Source organism: Lipotes vexillifer, unplaced genomic scaffold (genome assembly GCF_000442215.2).
Source record: "Lipotes vexillifer unplaced genomic scaffold, Lipotes_vexillifer_v1.1 scaffold495, whole genome shotgun sequence".
NCBI classification, from domain to species: Eukaryota; Metazoa; Chordata; class Mammalia; order Artiodactyla; family Lipotidae; genus Lipotes; species Lipotes vexillifer.
In genome coordinates, this window is record NW_006770132.1 from 79,198 (window position 1) to 99,615 (window position 20,418).

A 20,418-nucleotide genomic window follows, 5' to 3' on the forward strand; every position below is an offset into this window, starting at 1 on the left:
TTTTTTTTTTTTTTTTTTTTTTTACTATTTCCCAGATTGCAAAAGATATACAACTAGTATTATTTGCCTACTGCACTTAGAGATCTCAAGAACTTAATCCAAGAAATGTGCATCACAAGCTTTGCTGTAACAAGGCATGTTTGTTTTAAAACATGCTCATTGCCTTTAGGGACTTAAAACAGGCAAGATTCATGATCCCCTTCAACAGCTGTTCTTATTGTCTCTCCTGTGAAACCCTGCACATGAAAAGTCTACTGGGGAAGGGGATTCCTTTTTGAATGAGGGTTTGCCTTTTCTGTCGGGGGTGGGGGGGGAATGATCCATGGTTCCAGGACACTATTCTTTACCCTTGTTAGAGTATCTTTGACCTCCTGGAGATTCTCAGTGGCAATTAGTATAAAAGTTTAGAATACAAAGGGGCTTGGGGAATTGTCTAATTCACCTTTATCATTTATAGATGCAAAAACTGAAGCCTAGAAATCTCACATTTAGCTAGTGGCCAGGCAGGGAACAGAGTTCTGGCCTTTGACATCTATTCCTGTCTGAATAAAAAGTCTGAAACTCCTTCAGCCAACCTTGACTGCATCTGACTTCTTACTTTGAATTTCAGACTTTGAATCAGCTTGTAGGCACTTAGCAAGGACCCATCAAAGCATCTTAGAATAAAAATGGGATCATGTTTGGGGAGCAACACTCTTCTCACCTGAACCACATCCATAGCACCCAGAGTTATAGACAAAAATCTTGGGTTGATGACTTGAACTCAACCATTCGAGGTTATATAATCACACGGCCTGATGATTATATGCACCTATAAAAGTGGGCTGCCATTGCAGTAACTGCTGTATGTCATAGCTTTTGTCTTTGGGACCACTCAGTACTCTTGTCAGACTAAAGCACAAGGTCTAAAGTTTACAATCAACAAATAGTTTAGGAGCCACTGAGGTCAAGTTGGGGATAATTTCATATTGAGGGGGGACAAAAATTCAAGAAAAGAAGACCCCACCATCACTTGATCTCAGTGAGAGGAAGAGAGAGGTCTTGTTCATTGATGCTTATTGGCTTGTTACTTTGCCTATTGACTGAACCTCTTCCCACTAGGAAGAGGAGAGTTAATGAGAAAGAGAGACAGGAAAAGGGTAGCTTTTCATTTCTTTTAAATGAGTAGAACAGAATAAGAAAGATGATTTGTTACTTGAAGTAAAAAATGTATATATTCAGTTTTAGGTTTTACATTTCCAATAATGCATGGGCTTTGTCTTTTCCAGGTTTAAAACCATAATTGACTCTGTGACTTCTCTTAAAAAACTCTTCCTCCCATCATGAACAAAATAAGTACATTCTGTAATGCACACTAGTCATTTTTATTTTTGGACGTGTCCTAAGGAGAAACAGTTTTCTTCCAACAGATCAGTGATAAATGTGAATGATACCCCAAGGGCAGAATTAACTGGATGTTACTTGGGGGTTGTGCTGAGGGGTGGAAAATATATTTCCATGTGGAATTCACAATTTTGTAAGTCACTTATAATATGGATTACACTTACTAATTATAGACATTTTTATAGCAGAGGACATGTATTTTGGAGGTTTTTCAACATGAATACAATTTTGCGACCTTAAAAGTTTTTTCTTCTCTTGTAATAAGGGAATTAGTACTTGGATCTTTCAGATTGATATCTTCCAGATGCTTGCCAGGAGCTCTGTTGGATAATTGTCCAAATTATAGTATTAAAATAAAGCTGAAAGAAAGAAATACAATATTATTGTGATTATTGCAAAAGGAGTTCTATTTAATCATCTATCTCAAGGTATCAATAATTGCAATGATTGTTAAAGTGTTGTTAGCAATACTTGTTAAAGTATTTGGATTATGTTCTGGATTGCCCCTAGGTAGCCAGGAGTATTGGTTGAAAATGGCACCCCAAGAGAGTTTCTGATGGACATTTTAGAGAGTAAGAAAATGGGCCCTCACTCAGAACTTATTACTACATGAGTTGGCAAGAGATAAGAAAAGTGATCAGAAGTAGGATACATGTGTTGAGAGAGCTTAAGGCTTTTGAAGGGTAGAGTAGGGTTTTCACCAGACGCATATACCCACTGTGGTAGATGCTACCAGCATCATCTTTAGAGATAAAATGGAGTGTACTGTGGGGAGAGTAAGGGAGGGGAGGGGGAGAGAGGGAGAGAAAAAGAAAGAATTGAGAATTAGAATGCCATATTCACAATCTCTTATAAAGGGCTCACGTTTAAAATGTGTCAAGTAGGAAATATCGACTTACATGTGGTGGATCAAAGATGCAATGAGCAAGTCATAAATCAGTGTTGTCACTTAATCAGTAGACAGACACCTACCTTTGTATGGGCCAAAAGAAAGGACAGGCACCAGTAAAGGGTCCTGATGTTGAGGAGTTGAACACAAAGAGCCATTCTGGAGGAGCTGAGGTGTGTGTGGATGGTGAAGTCACTGACCACAGGAACCCCTGAATTCCAGGGTTTTGAGCACAATGTAAGAACAAGTTTTGGAGTCAGACAGGCCTGGATTTGGGTCTAAGCTCTGTGTTGTCTTGCAGTGTAGTCATGGGCAAGCTATTTAACTTCTTTCAGCCTCAGTTTTCACATCTGTAAAATTGGAACCATTGAAGTGGTTATTCTACGGGTTATCAAGATTACATAACTTGATACATAGCAAGCGTTAGCCAAGTGCCTACAACTAGTAAACAGTATTAGGTGGTGACCATTAGAACGTTTATTCTCTCTTTTTTAAAAATTAATTTATTTTTATTAATTTATTTTTTTGGCTGCATTGGGTCTTTGTTGCTGTGCACGGGCTTTCTCTAGTTGCGGCGAGTGGGGGTTACTCTTCATTGTGGTGCACGGGCTTCTCACTGCGGTAGCTTCTCTTGTTGCAGAGCACGGGCTCTAGGCGTGTGGGCTTCAGTAGTTGTGGCTCGTGGGCTCTAGAGAGCATGCTCAGTAGTTGTAGTGCACACGCTCAGTTGCTCTGCGACATGTGGGATCTTCCCGGACCAGGGATCAAACCCATGTCCCCTGCACTGGCAGGTAGATTATTAACCACTGCACAACCAGTGAAGTCCCTATTCTCTTTTTTATGATAATGTGTGATTATTTTCTCTGTTGGATGGATTGGAAGATACCCATTCCACAATACGTAATAAAATTAAAATTATCCCAATAAAGGACCAAAAAGAAAGAAATACAGGGCTTCCCTGGTGGCGCAGTGGTTGAGAGTCCGCCTGCCGATGCAGGGGACACGGGTTTGTGCCCCGGTCCGGGAAGATCCCACATGCCGCGGAGCGGCTGCGCCCGTGAGCCATGGCCGCTGAGCCTGCGCGTCCGGAGCCTGTGCTCCGCAACGGGAGAGGCCACAACAGTGAGAGGCCCGCGTACTGTCAAAAAAAAATAAAATAAAATGAATAAATAAATAAATACAAAATCTACTGATGGTTTTCTTAGGGTGGTTGGTTATAATTATTTTTTCTTTGCTCTCTTTTCCAAATCATCAGCAATATAACTTGGTTTATTTTTAGTGGAAAAAGGGTATTAAAGTCACTAATCAGCAAATCTGTGAATACACATCTAGAGACTAATCACTTCTCTCAGTCTCAAAGTCAATCTATATAACTTAGGGAGAATGGTATTGGCAGACTGGGGCAGTTTGAGAAAGCTCATTAGAACCTGCTTACAGCATGTTCTCTTGCTTTTTATTTAGCTTAAAGGTGTCATTTGTTCTTCTCTTGTGATGAGAAGCCTTTGATTCTCTGATGAGTGTATTTAAGTGACAACTGAGAACTAGGCAGTACGCAAATAAAATAGGCCATCTCCTTAGGGGTGAGCTTTCTTCTGAATTAGGGGAGACAGGGAGTGTAGCAGTTTAGGGGATAACAATGAGGAACGAACGATTTTTGAGTGTATAGTGCTTCTTACTTTATCAGTAGCCACCAGCAGGGTAACCTGCTGAGGTCAAGTGAAGCCTTTTATGGAAGTTTTAAGGGAGTAGCTGATAAAGCAGAAGGGGCAGAAGACTCCTGCCGAGAGGCACCAATGAGGCTGCAGGCTAAGTTATCAGCCGGATGTCTTTCATGGGTAGGTAGGATTTTCTTTTAAGACAGCCTCTCTGGGGGTTTCCATAATTGCCTTGAACTCATTCCCATTTTTATAAAGAAACCCACCCCTGTGGCTTCCGCAGGGCTGTTATTACGGTTGGTTGTTGGCACACACATTCAGAAGCCCTGCTTCTCTCATCAGTGATCCCAACAATACCCAATTAGACATGGCCTTGCTGGACCTGAGATGGGGGCATTCACATAAAAATCATCTTCAGGAGAACAATACAAAGCCATTTTCACAAAAGGCAAACCAACAGAAGTTTATAATTGGTTTACTTCTGGAAGTTGTCTGTGTGACTGGAGCTAGAATAATGCACTAAGCACAGAGGTGTTATGTATTCGGTGGCAGGTGGAATGGTCAAAGGGACAGAGATTTCATTGAGGGGCACAGGGAGATGGCTGTGTGAACAATTACAGAAAATGGGCTTAAGCTAAAAGATATTAGGCATTTGTTGAATTGTAATATTAGTAATCATAAAAAATGTCATAATAAAAAATTAACAAAGAGCTCATAGGAGAAGAATACTTTCAAACTTTGCTTCCTCCAGCATTGCCCTTTAACGTGACAGTGTTTTAAAGCAGTGGTCCCCAACCTTTTTGGCGCCAGGGACCAGTTTCGTGGAAAACAATTTTTCAATGGGCTGGGGGCGTGGGGATGGTTTTGGGATGATTCAAGCGCATTACATTTATTGTGCACTTTATTTCTATTATTATTACATTGTAATATATTATGAAATAATTATACAGCTCACCACAATGCTGACAGGAGGCGGAGCTCAGGCTGTAGTGCAAGCGATGGGGAGCTGTTTTAATACAGATGAAGCTTCGCTGGCTCGCCCTGCCGCTCACCTCCTGCTGTGTGGCCCAGTTCCTAATAGGCCACAGACCGGTAGCGGTCCATGGCCCTGGGGTTGGGGACCCCTGTTTTAAAGGACAATGTACGTGGGCAAAAGATGTTTCTCTTTTCTTTTTTTTTTTACTTTCTTCTTTTGTATTTAATTGTGTTTGATGGCTTCTACAGACAAAACTGCTTCCAAGCCTCCTTCCCTTATCTGATTTATAAAATCTAGATTTTATTTTTTTTCAGGATTTGGCAAGAAGAGCTATGGCCTGTTTGTAACTTCTGTGACATCACAGAATGATGGCCAGTACTTTTCTGGAGAAGGGTCTTTCTATCTCTCCCCCATCTCCCCCACATCTTGTAGCCATAATAAAATGTGAAACAAATAGCTTTGATGGCAAGAACAAAACAAACAAAACAAAACAAAAACCCTCAATTCAGCAGACAGTGTTTCCCAAAGCATATTCTACAACACTCCATGATCCTGAGATCTTCAGAGAAAAAGGGTTGAAGAGTCACATAAATTCTTGAAACACTGTTTGCTAGTTTTTCTTCTAAGAGTTCAAAATGTGTATTGGCATGTTAAAGAATCTGAACAATTCTGCAGCCATGAAAATGTTTTCATTTTCTTTAATTCACCATATTCCAGGTGCCTTGGCTATGAATCTCCACCCCTCTATACCCCAGCACTTAATAACATCCTGAAGATTACATTTTGGGAAATGCTTCAGGAATGGGTATTGATTTCCTAGTTTGGGGGCCTGGTATCTTGATAGTAATTGTGAGGCAGAGTCTACTCAGTTCAGATTTCAATAATTAATATTGGGAGCAGCTTTCACCCAGAAATGTATGAAAGTGATTAAAATAATTTGTTTACAATCACAGAGTATCATCTAAATCCAGGGTGATCTTGACTCTTTATGAGGGTGCTGGAATTTCCTTTTACCGGGCGTGGCTGAGACGGGCCGACATTCTGATGGGATCATTTTCATTCTTGTCCTGTGCCTTCTCTCCTGGGATGCCATATGGACACTTCTTCTATTAGCGCTTTAATTACACTGATTTAATATTTATTTTCTTTCTAATATATGAATTTCTTTCATGAGCTTCTTTTAGGAGGATGTTTTTCTATTCCTTAATGGTTTTATTTTTCCTGTTTTTAAAACCATTTTTACTTAAGTCTAATTTCATTCAATTATTGTCAGAAAATGTGGCTTGTATAATATCTGATTTAAAAAAAAATTTTGGTGAATATTTTTTATAGTCCTGTATATGATTAATTTTTGTTATAGTTCCCTGAATGTTTGAGAAAAAAATAAAGGATGCTCTCTGTAAAGACAGCTTGACATATATCTATAAAAAACAATGTTGTTCAAATACTCTATATCATTTTTTTGCAATTGATTTATTCAAGACTGAGGTACTGTTTTAAGCCTCCCACTCTTAGTACAATTATTTCCCTTTCTGCCATTTTTGTGCTGTACATTTTAATTCTGTGTTATTTGATTCTTAGGATTTATGAGTTTTTTATGTTCGTTGTGAATTGTGCCCTTTATCAAAATAAGATTTTTAAATCCCATTTAATGCACGTGGTCTTGAATATGACTTTGTCATATATCACTATTGCCAGGCCTGCTTTAATTTGTTTGCTTAACTACTTAGTTTCAATATTTCTCTTTTAAAATATTTTAGTGGAGGCAAACAGAACAAGAAGATAATTTAGGAGTGTTTTTCGTACACATCATGGGTCTTTTTAAAATTCTCTTTGAAAGTTCCTTTTATATACAATAGGCAGTGGGATTTTGAAAAAACTAATCTGAAAGTTTTTGTCATTTAATAAGGCTGTTTAACCTATTTATAGGCAAGACAATTTTTGGTGTTACTTCTGTCGTTTTGGTTTTGTGCTATGTTCCATGCTTGACTGCTTTTCTTTCTTTTTTACTCTCCCCCTTCCCCCATCCCTCCCTTCTTTCCTTCCTTCCTTCCTTCCCTTTCTTTCTCTCTTTCTTTCTTTCTCTTTTATGCAACATGGAGTGACCATATTTTCTTTGATTTTTTTTTTCCTACAGTGTTTATAATTCTAATAGTGTTTCCCTTTTAATTCTTAAAAAAAATTTGAACCTACATTTCCTCATCAAAAATAACAGCTAAAATTGAGTGTTTCCTCTATGACAGGCACTTCTCATACACAGTAAACCACTAAATTATAGCAATCATTGAATGACATAGGTAATGCCATTTTATATACATTTTAAAGATGAGAAAACTGAGTTACAAAGAGGTTAAGTACAGAATTCACACGACTCTTCTAGGATCCACAACCAAACTTGGAACCCAGGCAGCCTGACTCAAGAGCCTGCCCTCCTAGTCATCTTGCTATTCTGCCTTTCCATTTTCCAGAATTAAATAATATTATGTTCATGTAAGTTGAAAAGTTAGTATTTTGTTTTACTTTATTCCTTACTTACACATTTCTTTTTACTTTCGTTTTAGAACCAGATGATGAGATTAACATTTGATAATATGTGTTTTCTCCCTAAAAAATTAGTTTTTATGTTTGTATTATGTCGTAACTGTGTTTTCCAATAGTCATTTAGACAAAACTTGTTTAACTGAACTGTCCTTTGATCTCATTCTTTAGTTTGATTTGGGGCAGCTGAAATTTGTCTTCAAGTTATTATTGTCAATAAAGATAAGGATGATACGTTTTCTGAGCTCTTGCCTAACTGAGCATGTATGAGCAGAAACTCATGAGCAAAACTTTGGCTGGTTATAGGTTTACTCGATTGTAATCCTCTGTACTTTCAAACTCTGAGCAGGGCCTTTGTGTTTGTGTGTATACCATTAGTTAGCCTCCTTGTCTCCTCAGGGGTGTGAGACTACCACCTAATCTCTAGTGCTGGTGCATCACAACAATGCGTGGCATTCATTAGCACTTGACAAACAATCAGAAGACTGAAGTACAAAGGTTTGGTCAGAAAAATGGGCCTTAGCTGAATCTCATCTTGAACTTGGGGTAGCCGTGATCCTTCTAATTCCTTTTCTTAGTATTGTGTCAAATGCTGGCTCCAAGAAATAACCACCAGAACAACCTGTTTCTAACACAGACCTAAGTGTGTTGCGTACCTTGGTGTGTTAGATAGAATAATGCCCACTGCCCACCCTAAGATGTTCATATTCTAATCCCTGGAACCTGTGAGGATGTTACTTTATGTGGCACAAAGGACTTTGCAGATGTGATTAAGTTAAGCCTCTTGAGATGGGGAGATTATGTTGAACTATTAGACTGGGTCCAATGTAATCATAAGGGTCCTTAGCCATGAACGAGTGAGACAAAAGAGTCAGAGTCAGAGAAGGAGATTTGACCATGGAAGCCAGGGTAGGAATGATGGGATTGCTGGCTTTGAATGTGGAGGAAGACACCATGGGATAAGTAAAGCAGCTGACCTCCAGAAGCTGGAAAAGGCAAGGAAATGAATTACCTTATAGAGCCTCCAGAAGCAGTGCAGTCCTGCCAAGACCTTGATTTTTGCACAGTAAAACCCATTTTGCACTTTTGACCTCTGGAACTGTAATACAATAAACTCGTGTTGTCTTCATCCACCAAATTTGTGGTAATTTGTTAGAAAAGTGATAGGAAACTAATATATTTGATAAGGGAGAATGTGACAGAGTCTTGATAGTGTCTCAGAGGGGGAAAGGCAAAGCTGGAGTATTTTATTAAGACTTTAAAGTTTTGTTAAGGTCAGGTATTTTAATGTAGGGGCTTGATTAGCATTGGGTAAAGATCATGATATAATGGTTAAAGATTGGTGGACACTGTAAGGCAAGAATCTTGAGGAGAGGGGTTCAAAGGGTCTTGGATCAAGTCATTGATACCTTCTATTGAGTTGATGAGATGTTCCTGAAAAATAATAAATTTATGAAAAATAAATTTATTTGTAATTTCTATTTTCCTGGGCAAGAGTTTCCTAGGACATTAAAATTATGTTGATGCAGACAGGGAATAATAAATTCATATTAATCTAGGAAACAGGCTGTGTGGAGGCAGATGATTTGGGGTCTCAGTTGTAAGGAGGATATGATCCAGGGTCAAATCTTCAGATATCCCTGAAGCTATAGGAGAGGCCACAGAATCATCTGGTAATCTTTTCTTTCCTTGGAACTTTTTCGTTTTCCTTGTAAGTCAAATGTTTCCATAGAGTACAAGTAGATTTTAGTCTCTTCCTACCCAGATGCTAAGATTTTTACTTAACTTAGGAAATTCTTTCTCTTATCTCCCAGTGTATTGGTTTTCTATTGCTGTGGTAACAAATTATCACAAATTTGGTAGCTTAAACAATTAAAAAAATTAACTTACAGCTCTTTTGGTGAGAAGTTCAACATGGATAAAAATCACTGGGCAAAAATCAAGGTACTGGGGCTGTGTTCCTTCTGGGGGATGGGAGGAGAATCTATTTCCTTGCCTTTTCCAGCTTTTGGAGGACACCACATTCCTCAACTTTTTACCCCTTTACCCCCCATCATGGCAGGCTGAGTCCTTTGCATGTGGTTCTGGTCCTTTGTGGCTGGGGAATGTTCTCTGCTTTTAAGTACTTCTGATTAGATTGGCCCCAACTGGTTAATGCAGGATAATCCCCCCACCTCAAATAGACCTCAGTCTTAAACATATCTGTGAAGTCCCTTTTGCCATGTAAGGTAACATATTGACAGGGTCTGAAGATTAGGGCATGGACATCTTTGGGGGAGCCATTATTCTGCCTAGCACCTCTGTAGTAAATCTTTTTCACATGTACACACTTCCTCTACCTTTTGAAGGCATTACTCCATTTTTCATAAGATATATTATGAATCTTTTATAAATATTTTCATAGGAGTCATGTTTGTTTCATTTGTCTAGCAGACATGTTATTTGTTAAACAACAAGGTGGGCAGTTTTTCCTCGGCCCTCTTAATACCTGTTTGAATGTGTTAATACCTATTTGATCTTTAGCTGGAAGGACGATTGTGTGCACTGACGTTCTTGTGTTGGAGAAGGACCGCTTCCCTTTCACTGGTTACTGAAGTCACTGTGTCCCTGTTGTTAGGGTATGCAGTGTGGTTGGGAGGCAGTCTCTTAACATCTTTATGACTAATTCCACTGTTTGGGTTATTGAAAGTATCTTCAGAGGTCTTAAAGGTTGTTGACCAAGAACCCTATTTTCAATGGTTACCCCATTTTGGTATCTTTCTGCATTTTAAATGAGTGTTTAAATGGGAATGTAGGGTAGGGAAAATCAATTGCTCCCAGTTAGTGGTTCTCTTTGCTTGGCATTCTCCCTGGATCAGTTGCTTTCTATTTTCCTTCAATATGCTCCCAACTCTCCTTATATTGCTTGATTCTAAAGTAATCTGCCCTGCTGAAGCTCTGTCTCATGTTCCCGAGTGTCCTGCATGTACTCTGTCTTCATGGTAACAGCATTCTTCACATGCAACTGTCATGGGAAGAATGTTGTCTTCCCCTGCTCTTTTGCTTTCAGTGCGACTTGAAAACAGATATTCTACTGTGCAGACACAGGCAGGCATGATGCTTCCTGTTCAGCCTCACTGAACTTCTTCCGGGGAGTAGGAAGAGCACCCCTTTTAAATCACTTAATGCCCACGGTCAGGCAGATTAGGTTAACAAAAATACTTCTAGGGGCTTCCCTGGTGGCGCAGTGGTTGAGAGTCCGCCTGCCGATGCAGGGGACACGGGTTCGTGCCCCGGTCCGGGAAGATCCCACATGCCACGGAGCGGCTGCGCCCGTGAGCCATGGCCGCTGAGCCTGTGCATCCAGAGCCTGTGCTCCGCAACGGGAGAGGGCGCAACAGTGAGAGGCCCACGTGCCGCAAAAAAAAAAAAAAAAAAAGTACTTCTAAACTATAAGGAGTTAGATGAATATAAGCTTTGTTGCTGCTTTCACCTATTGTTATTATCAAAAATCTTAATATACACTTCTGTTTCATCTCTGCTCCAGACTCACCTTGACGTTCTGGAAAAAAGCGTGAACCCCAAGCAGGTCTACTTCCGTCAGGAGGTTCTCTGCCAGACGCTAGGAGGGAATTCATGTCCATTGGTGACCATCACTGCCATGCCCGAGTCTAACAGCGCTGGCCACCTGGAGCAGCTCCGTGAGTAAACGGCAGACCCTCTTCTTTGAAGATATGGTGGTGAGGGTGGGGGTCTTCAGAGTCTTGGAAGCACTCTGTCCCTTGGAGATCAGAAGCTCCATAAAGTGTTGGGGACTGGTCTACCTTTATAGAAACCTAACTCTTCTTGATATGACAAAAGGGTAAATATTCATGTTGCTCTGTTATCAAAGGGAGAAAACAATAAATTACAAATTGTCAGAAAGATGAAATGACTTGTTGGAATTGAGAGCAGTTTACAAGTGACGGTCACTTCTGCTAAAACAGAACCAGGACTGGAAAATGAATCATATTTTGCGACTTCTAATCCAGGGACTTTTCTCACCATGCTCACTCTCATTATACTACACTCACGGTCAGTCAAAGTTAGGAAAGGAAGGCGGTTGAGGGTTGGAGCACTGGCTGAAGAATTCCCTTGATGACCTGGATTACAGTTTGGATCAGAAGAGCTGACAGTGTGGAGGAGGCTCTAGCCAAGAACTGTAAAACCAAACCAAAACACACGGGCATACACACACACACACAGACACACTCTCACAGACACACGAATGCCCATTTAATATTAGAGTCCTGAGCACAAATGTGATTTGCTTGTAACAAACCAGCTTTTTCTTTTTTTTAAGCATCTTTATTGGAGTAAAATTGCTTTACAATGTTGTGTTAGTTTCTGCTGTATAACAAAGTGAATCAGCTGTATGTATACATATATCATCATATACCTTCCCACTTGCATCTCACCCCACCCTCCCTATCCCACCCCCCTAGGTGGTCCCAAAGCACAGAGCTGATCTCCCTGTGCTATGCAGCTGGCTCCCACTAGCTAGCTATTTTACATTTCGTAGTGTATATATGACAATGCTACTCTCTCACTTCGTCCCAGCTTACCCTTCCCCCTCTCCATGTCCTCAAGTCCATTCTCTACGTCTGTGTCTTTATTCCTGTCCTGCCCCTAGGTTCATCAGAACCATGTTTTTTTGTTCTTTTTTTTTTTATTCCAGATATATGTATTAGCATACGGTACTTGTTTTTCTCTTTCTGGCTTACTTCACTCTGTATGACAGACTATCAGTCCATCCACCTCACTACAAATAGTTCAATTTTGTTTCTTTTTATGGATGAGTAATATTCCATTGTATATATGTACCACATCTTCTTTATCCATTTGTATGTTGATGGACACTTAAGTTGCTTCCATGTCCTGGCTGTTGTAAACAGTGCTGCAATGAACATCGTGGTACATGTCTCTCTTTGAATTATGGTATTCTCAGGGTATATACCCAGTAGTGGGATTGCTGGATCATATGGTAGTTCTATTTTTAGTTCTTTAAGGAACCTCCATACTGTTCTCCATAGTGGCTGTATCAATTTACATTCCTACCAACAGTGCAAGAGGGTACCCTTTTATCCACACCCTCTCCAGCATTTATTGTTTGTAGATTTTTTGATGATGACCATTCTGACCGGTGTGAGGTGATACCTCATTGTAGTTTTGATTTGCATTTCTCTAATGATTAGTGATCTTGAGCATCCTTTCATGTGTTTGTTGACAGTCTGTATATCTTCTTTGGAGAAATGTCTATTTAGGTCTTCTGCCCACTTTTGGATTGGCTTGTTTGCTTTTTGATATTGAGCTGCATGAGCTCCTTATATATTTTGGAGATTAATCCTTTGTCAGTTGCTTCATTTGCAAATATTTTCTCCCATTCTGAGGGTTGTCTTTTCATCTTGTTTATGGTTTCCTTTGCTGTGCAAAAACTTTTAAGTTTCATTAGGTCTCATTTGTTTATTTTTGTCTTTATTTCAATTTCTCTAGGAGGCAGGTCAAAACGAATCTTGCTGTGATTTATGTCGCACAGTGTTCTACCTATGGAATCCTCTAGGAGTTTTATAGTGTCTGGCCTTACATTTAGGTCTTTAATCCATTTTGACTTTATTTTTGTATCCGTGTTAGGGAGCGTTCTAATTTCATTCTTTTACGGTTTTCCCAACACCAGTTATTGAAGAGGCTGTCTTTTGTCCATTGTATATTCTTGCCTCCTTTATCAAAGATAAGGTACCATATGTGTGTAGGTTTATCTCTGGGATTTCTATCCTGTTCCATTGATCTATATTTCTGTTTTTGTGCCAGTACCATTCTGTCTTGATACCTGTAGCTTTGTAGTATAGTCTGAAGTCAGGAAACCTGATTCCACCAGGTCTGTTTTTCTTTCTCAAGATTGCTTTGGCTATTCAGAGTTTTTTGTGTTTCCATACAAATTGTGAAATTTTTTTGTTCTAGTTCTGTGAAAAATGCCATTGCTAATTTGATAGGGATTGCAATGAATCTGTAGATTGCTTTGTGTAGTATAGTCATTTTCACAATGTTGATTCTTCCATTCCAAGAACATGGTATATCTCTCCATCTGTTAGTATCGTCTTTAATTTCTTTCATCAGTGTCTTATAGTTTTCTGCATACAGGTCTTTGGTCTCCTTAGGTAGGTTTATTCCTAGGTATTTTATTCCTTTTGTTGCAGTGGTAAATGGGAGTGTTTCCTTAATTTCTCTGTCAGATTTTTCATCATTAGTGTATAGGGATGCGAGAGATTTCTGTGCGTTAATTTTGTATCCCGCTACTTTACCAAATTCATTGATTAGCTCTAGTAGTTTTCTGGTAACATCTTTAGGATTCTCTATGTATAGTATCATGTCATCTGCAAACAGTGACAATTTTACTTCTTCTTTTATGATTTGGATTCCTTTTTTTTCTTTTTCTTCTCTGATTGCTGTGGCTAAAACTTCCAAAGCTAGTTGAATAATAGAGGTAAGAATGGGCAACCTTATCCTGTTCCTGATTTTAGAGGAAGTGGTTTCAATTTTTCACAATTGAGAACAATGTTGGCTGTGGGATTGTCATATATGGCCTGTATTATGTTGAGGTAGGTTCCCTCTCTGCCTACTTTCTGGAGAGTTTTTATCATAAATAGGTGTTGATTTTTGTCAAAAGCTTTTTCTCCACCTACAGAGATGATCACATGGTTGTTCTCCTTTAGTGTATTAATATGGTGTATCACGATTGATTTGCATAATGAAGAATCCTTGCATTCCTGGGATAAACCCCACTTGATCATGGTGTATGATCCTTTCAGTGTGCTGTTGGATTCTAGTTGCTAGTATTTTGTTGAGGATATTTACATCTATATTCATCAGTGATATTGGCTTGTAGTTTTCTTTTATGATCCTTTTGCTGTTGGATTCTAGTTGCTAGTATTTTGTTGAGGATATTTACATCTATATTCATCAGTGATATTGGCTTGTAGTTTTCTTTTTAGTGACATCTTTGTCCCGTTTTGGTGTCAGGGTGATGGTGGCCTCATAGATGAGTTTGGGGTGTTCCTCCCTCTGCTATATTTTGGAAGAGTTTGAGAAGGATAGGTGTTAACTCTTTTCTCAATGTTTGATAGAATTTGCCTGTGAAGTCTCTGGACCTGTTCTTTTTTTTGTTGGTAAATTTTTAATCCCAGTTTCCATTTCACTGCTTGTGATTGATCTATTTATATTTTCTATTTCTTCCTGGTTCCATTGGAAGGTTGTGCTTTTCTAAGAATTTGTCCATTTCTTTCACGTTGTCCATTTTATTGGCATAGAGTTGCTTGTAGTTATCTCTCATGATCCTTTGTATTTCTGCAGCGTCAGTTGTAACTTCTCCTTTTTCATTTCTAATTCTGTTGACTTGAGTCTTCTCCCTTTTTTTCTTGATGAGTCTGGCTACTGGTTTTTCAATTTTGTTTATATTCTCAAAGAACCAACTTTTGGATTTAGGAACTTTGCTGTTGTTTCCTTCATTTCTTTCTCATTTACTTCTGATCTGATTTTTATGATTTCTTTCCTTCTGCTAACTTTGGGGTTGTTTTGTTCTTTCTCTAATTGCTTTAGGTGTAAGGTTAGATTATTTATTTTGGATTTTTCTTGTTTCCTGAGGTAGGATTGTATTGCTATAAACTTCCCTCTTAGAACTGCTTTTGCTGCATCCCATAGGTTTTGGGTTGTCATTTTTTCATTGTCGTTTGTTTCTTGGTATTTTTGACTTCCTCTTTGATTTCTTTAGTAATCTCTTGGTTAATAAGTAGCATATTGTTTAGTCTCCATGTGTCTGTATTTTTTACAGATGTTTTCCTGGAATTGATATCTAGTCTCATAGTGTTGTGTTTGGAAAAGATACTTGCTATGATTTCAGTTTCCTTAAATTTACCAAGGCTTGATTTGTGACCCAAGATTTGATCTATCCTGGAGAATGTTCCATGAGCACTTGAGAAGAATGTGTATTCTGTTGTTTTTGGATGGAATGTCCTCTAAATATCAATTAAGTCCATCATGTTTAATGTATCATTTAAAGCATGTGTTTCCTTATTTATTTTCATTTTGGATGATCTGTCCATTGGTGAAAGTGGGGTGTTCAAGTCCCCTACTATGAATGTGTAACTGTCGATTTCCCCTTTTATGGCTGTTAGCATTTGCCTTATGTGTTGAGGTGCTCCTGTGTTGGATGCAGAAATATTTACAATTGTTATATCTTTGTCTTGGATTGATCCCTTGATCATTATGTAGGGTCCTTCTTTGTCTCTTGTAATAGTCTTTATTTTAAAGTCTGTTTAGTCTGATAAGAGAATTGCTACTCCAGGTTTCTTTTGATTTCCATTTTCATGGAATATCTTTTTCCATCCCCTCACCTTCAGTCTGTATGTGTCCCTGGGTCTGAAGTGGGTCTCTTGTAGGCAGCATATATATGGGTCTTGTTTTTGTATTCATTCAGCCTGTCTGTGTCTTTTGATTGGAGCATTTAATCCTTTTACATTTAAGGTAATTATCGATATGTACATTAGTATTATGATTTTCTTAATTGTTTTGGGTTTGTTTTTGTAGGTCTTTTCCTTCTCTTGTGTTTCCTGACTAGAGAAGTTCCTTTAGTATTTGTTGTAAACCTGGTTTGGTGGTGCTGAATTCTCCTAACTTTTGCTTGTCTGTAAAGGTTTTAATTTCTCTGTTGAATCTGAATGACATCTTTGCTGGGTAGGGTAATCTTGGTTGTAGGTTTTTCCCTTTCATCACTTTAAATATGTCCTGTCACTCCCTTCTGGCTTGCAGAGTTTCTGCTGAAAGATCAGCTGTTAACCTTATGGGGATTCTCTTGTATGTTATTTGTTGCTGTTCCCTTGCTGCTCTTAATATTTTTTCTTTGTACTTAATTTTTGATAGCTTGATTAATATGTGTCTTGGCATGTTTCTCCTTGGATTTATCCTGTACGGGACTCTCTGCGCTTCTTGGACTTGATTGACTATTTCCTTTCCCATGTTAGGGAAGTTTTCAACTATAATCTCTTCAAATATTTTCTCAGACTCTTTCTTTTTGTGTTCTTTTTCTGGGACCCCTGTAATTTGCATGTTGGTGTGTTTAATGTTGTCCCAGAACTCTCTGAGACTGTTGTCAGTTCTTTTCATTCTTTCTTCTTTATTCTGCTCTGCAGTGGTTATTTCCACTATTTTATCTTCCACGTCACTTATCCGTTCTTCTTCCTCAGTTATTCTGCTATTAATTCCTTCTAGAGAATTTTTTATTTCATTTATTGTGTTGTTCATCATTGTTTATTTGCTCTTTAGTTCTTCTAGGTCCTTGTTAAACATTTCTTGTATTTTCCCCATTCTATTTCCAAGATTTCGTATTCTCTTTACTGTCATTACTCTGAATTCTTTTTCAGGTAGGCTGCCTATTTCCTCTTCATTTGTTTTTTTCTGGTGGGTTTTTACCTTGGTCCTTCATCTGCTGTATATTTCCTTGTCTTGTCATTTTATTTAATTTGCCGTGTTTGGGGTCTCCTTTTCGCAGGCTGCAGGGTCTTAGTTTCCGTTGTTTTCTGTCTGACCCCAGTGGGTGAGGTTGGTTTAGTGGCTTGTGTAGGCTTCCTGGTGGAGGGGACTGTTGCCTGTGTTCTGGTGGGTGGGGCTGGATCTTGTTTTTCTGGTGGGCAGGACCACATCTTGTGATGTGTTTTGGGGTGTCTGTGAACTTAGTATGATTTTAGGCTGCATCTTTGCTAATGGCTGGGCTTGTGTTCCTGTCTTGCTAGTTGAGTGTCATGGGGTGTCCAGCGCTGTAATTTGCTGGCGTTTGGGTGGAGCTGGGTCTTAGCATTGAGATGGAGATCTCTGGGAGAGCTTTCTCAGATTGATATTTCATGGGGCTCGGATGTCTCTGGTAGTCCAATGTACTGTAGTCAGCTCTCCCACCTTAGAGGCTGAGGCCTGACATGAAATCGGAGTACCAAGACCCTGTCAGCCACGTGGCTCAGAAGGAAAGGGAGAAAAAAGGAAAAAATTTATTAAAGTAAAAAAAAATAATAAAAATTTAAAAAAGGAGAGAGCAACCAAACCAATAAACAGATCCACCAATGATAACAAGCGCTGAAAACTATAGTAAGATAAACATAAAAACCAGGAGCAGATCAGTCATAAACAGCAGACCCCAAGTTTGCAGTTGTTCCCAAAGTCTGCCGCCTCAATTTTGGGATGATTTGTTGTCCATTCAGGTCTTCCACAGATGCAGGGTATATCAAGTTGATGGTGGGGATTTAATCTGCTGCTTCCAAGGCTGCACAGAGAAATTTCCCTTTCTCTTCTTTGTTCACACAGCTCCTGGGGTTCAGCTTTGGTTTTGGCCCAACCTCTGCATGTAGGTCACTCTCAGGCATCTGTTCCCACCCACACAGGATGGGATTAAAACAGCGGCTGACTAGGGGGCTCTGGCTCACTCATGCCAGGGTGAAGGAGGGGTATGGTATTTATAATGGTTATGTGGGGCAAGCCTGCGGCAACAGAGGCCAACATGATGTGGCAACAGAGGCCAGCGTGGCGTTGCAACAGCCTGAGGCGCAGTGTGTGTTCTCCTGGGGAAGTTGTCCCTTGATCATGGGACCTTGGCAGTGGCGGGCTGCACAGGCTCCTGGCGTGGGGGTGGGGGTGTGTGGATAGTGACCTGTGCTTGCACACAGGATTCTTGGTGGCTGCAGCAGCAGTGTTAGCATTTCATGCCTGTCTCTGGGGTCCGAGCTGATAGCCGCAGCTTGTGCCCACCTCTGGATCTCATTTAGGTGGTGCTCTGCCTTCTGTGGGCAGACAGGGCAGGAATCCCCTGTCCTTGTGCACCCCGAAACAATGGTCTCTTACCTCTTAGGCAGTTCCAGGCTTTCTCCTGGACTCCCTCCCAGCTAGCTGTGGTGCACTAGACCCCTTCAGGCTGTGTTCACCCAGCCAACCCCAGTCCTCTCCCTGGGATCTGACCTCCGAAGACTGAGCCTCAGCTCCCAGCCCCCACCCACCCCAGCGGGTGAGCAGACAAGCCTCTTGGACTGGTGAGTGCTGGTTGGCACCAATCTGTGTGGGAATCTCTCCGCTTTGCTCTCTGCACCCCTGTTGCTGCGCTCTTCTCCATGGCTCCGAAGCTCCCCTCCACCACCAGCCCCCGTCTCTGCCAGTGAAGGGGCTTCCTAGTGTGTGGAAACTCCCTCCTTCTAGCTCTCTCCCAGAGGTGCAGGTCCCATCCCTATTCTTTTGTCTCTGTTTTTTCTTTCTTCTTTTGCCCTACTGAGGTACATGAGGATTTTCTTGCCTTTTGTGAAGTCTGAGGTCTTCTGCCAGCGTTCAGTAGGTGTTCTGTAGGAGCTGTTCCACATGTAGATGTATTTCTGATGTATTTGTGGGGAGGATGGTGATCTCCGCATCTTACTCCACCATGTTGAAGGTCCCCCTGCTAGCCGCCTTTTAAAGTTGGCTCCTGATACAGTGTTCGACCAAGCAGAATAAGGAATACTTTTCATTAAGGAAAAGTTTGGGAGATGAAAGAAAAGACTGGGGAATAAAAATCTAGCTAATTTATCCAGATGCAGCCTTACCTGATGAAGTGCTAACTGCATTAGGTGAATCTTTGGTGGATAGGAAATATAATTTCTCACAGTTCATCACATATGACAATGAATGCTTAACTATCTCGCTAATCAACAACCGATTATCCCATCTGAATTAATAAGGCCTTAAAATGCTTTAATGAATGATATGGGATTTTCTAAAAATTCTCTTATGTGTTTTATGCTTTTGAGAGCAATTTCTGTAACAGTTGCCAAGTCCTTCCTTTGCAAATGAGAAGTTCTTGCAAGTTAGAGACAGTAATCCTTCCAGGGCAACCTTCATAGAACAATAATTTATTTAAGAAAGTAGATCTTTGTATGTCTTCATTGTGCAGGCTCAGTTTCTGAATAGGAGCTGAGTGGTACCCAATGTGTAATTATGACATGGAGCTGCCTCTGTTTTTGCATTTTTATTTATGCTGACAGTGGTGCTTTTGTTGATATTATAACCACAGAGATCATTCTTAATATAAGGAGAGGACTTGAAACATAGTAAAAGCCCCTAAATAATTTGGCACTCCAAAATAGTTCAGTTAAAAAAAATAGAAAAAATATTTCTTAGCACACCTTCATATGAATCGAAGGAGGCTGGTTTCTGCTTATGGTCTAAGATTGGTAATAATAAATGTATTCTCTTGATTCTGGTGTGGTGATTCTGGGTGGTGGTGGTGAGATGGCTGGAAGCAGGATCTCAGTTCTTATCTTTGAAGAAATAATTCAGTAAAGAGGCCAAGATTGTGAAACAGATAAAGCATTTATTAGAAGCAAACCACACGGGCAGACTTGCGGAGTGAGTTGCTCCCAATAAAGGTGGCTTAGATCGCTTATATGGGGGCAGTCTTCTGGGTTTGTCTCTGGCCAACCATCTTGCTTGTGCCCATATTTGGCCTGACTCAGGGTCCTTCCTGGTGGCATACACATCTCTCAGCCAAGGTGGATTCCAGCATGAAGGTTTCTGGGGGGTTTGACAGGAGATGTTGTGGACTGGTGTTTCTTTCTCCCTTTGACTCCTTCGCTAGACTGAGGATCTTCTCTGTGCATGTGCAGGCTGGGAAATCCCCTTGACCACAAGAATGAAAAAAATGTGGTCGATTTGTCTTTCACCCAATCAAGACCTGATGCTCCTGCTAGTACCTTATCTCGAAGTGTCAACAGGAGACTGGTTGCAGCTGCTCAGCCTGGGGCCCACCTATCTTCTACTTCCCTCTCATGCATCATTACAGTGTTCTCTCTTAAACGTGGGCCAACATGTCAGCAGTTGTTCATCTCAAGATGGGCAGGCATGGAGAGGACCCAGATAGTGGTGAAATGAATGCTGTTCATTTTCTTTTTGGCATAATTGAC

General features: G+C 40.0%; 1 protein-coding gene across 1 annotated transcript in view; it reads left to right on the plus strand.

Annotated features, from left to right (window-relative positions):
• Nucleotides 1-20,418, plus strand: part of AGBL1 (AGBL carboxypeptidase 1) — a 436,183-nt gene that overhangs the window by 42,390 nt on the left and 373,375 nt on the right. Inside the window, exon 12 of the mRNA XM_007446037.1 lies at nt 10,968-11,121. Within this exon, the coding sequence (XP_007446099.1) occupies nt 10,968-11,121 (154 nt within the window). The remainder of the gene's footprint in view (nt 1-10,967; nt 11,122-20,418) is intronic.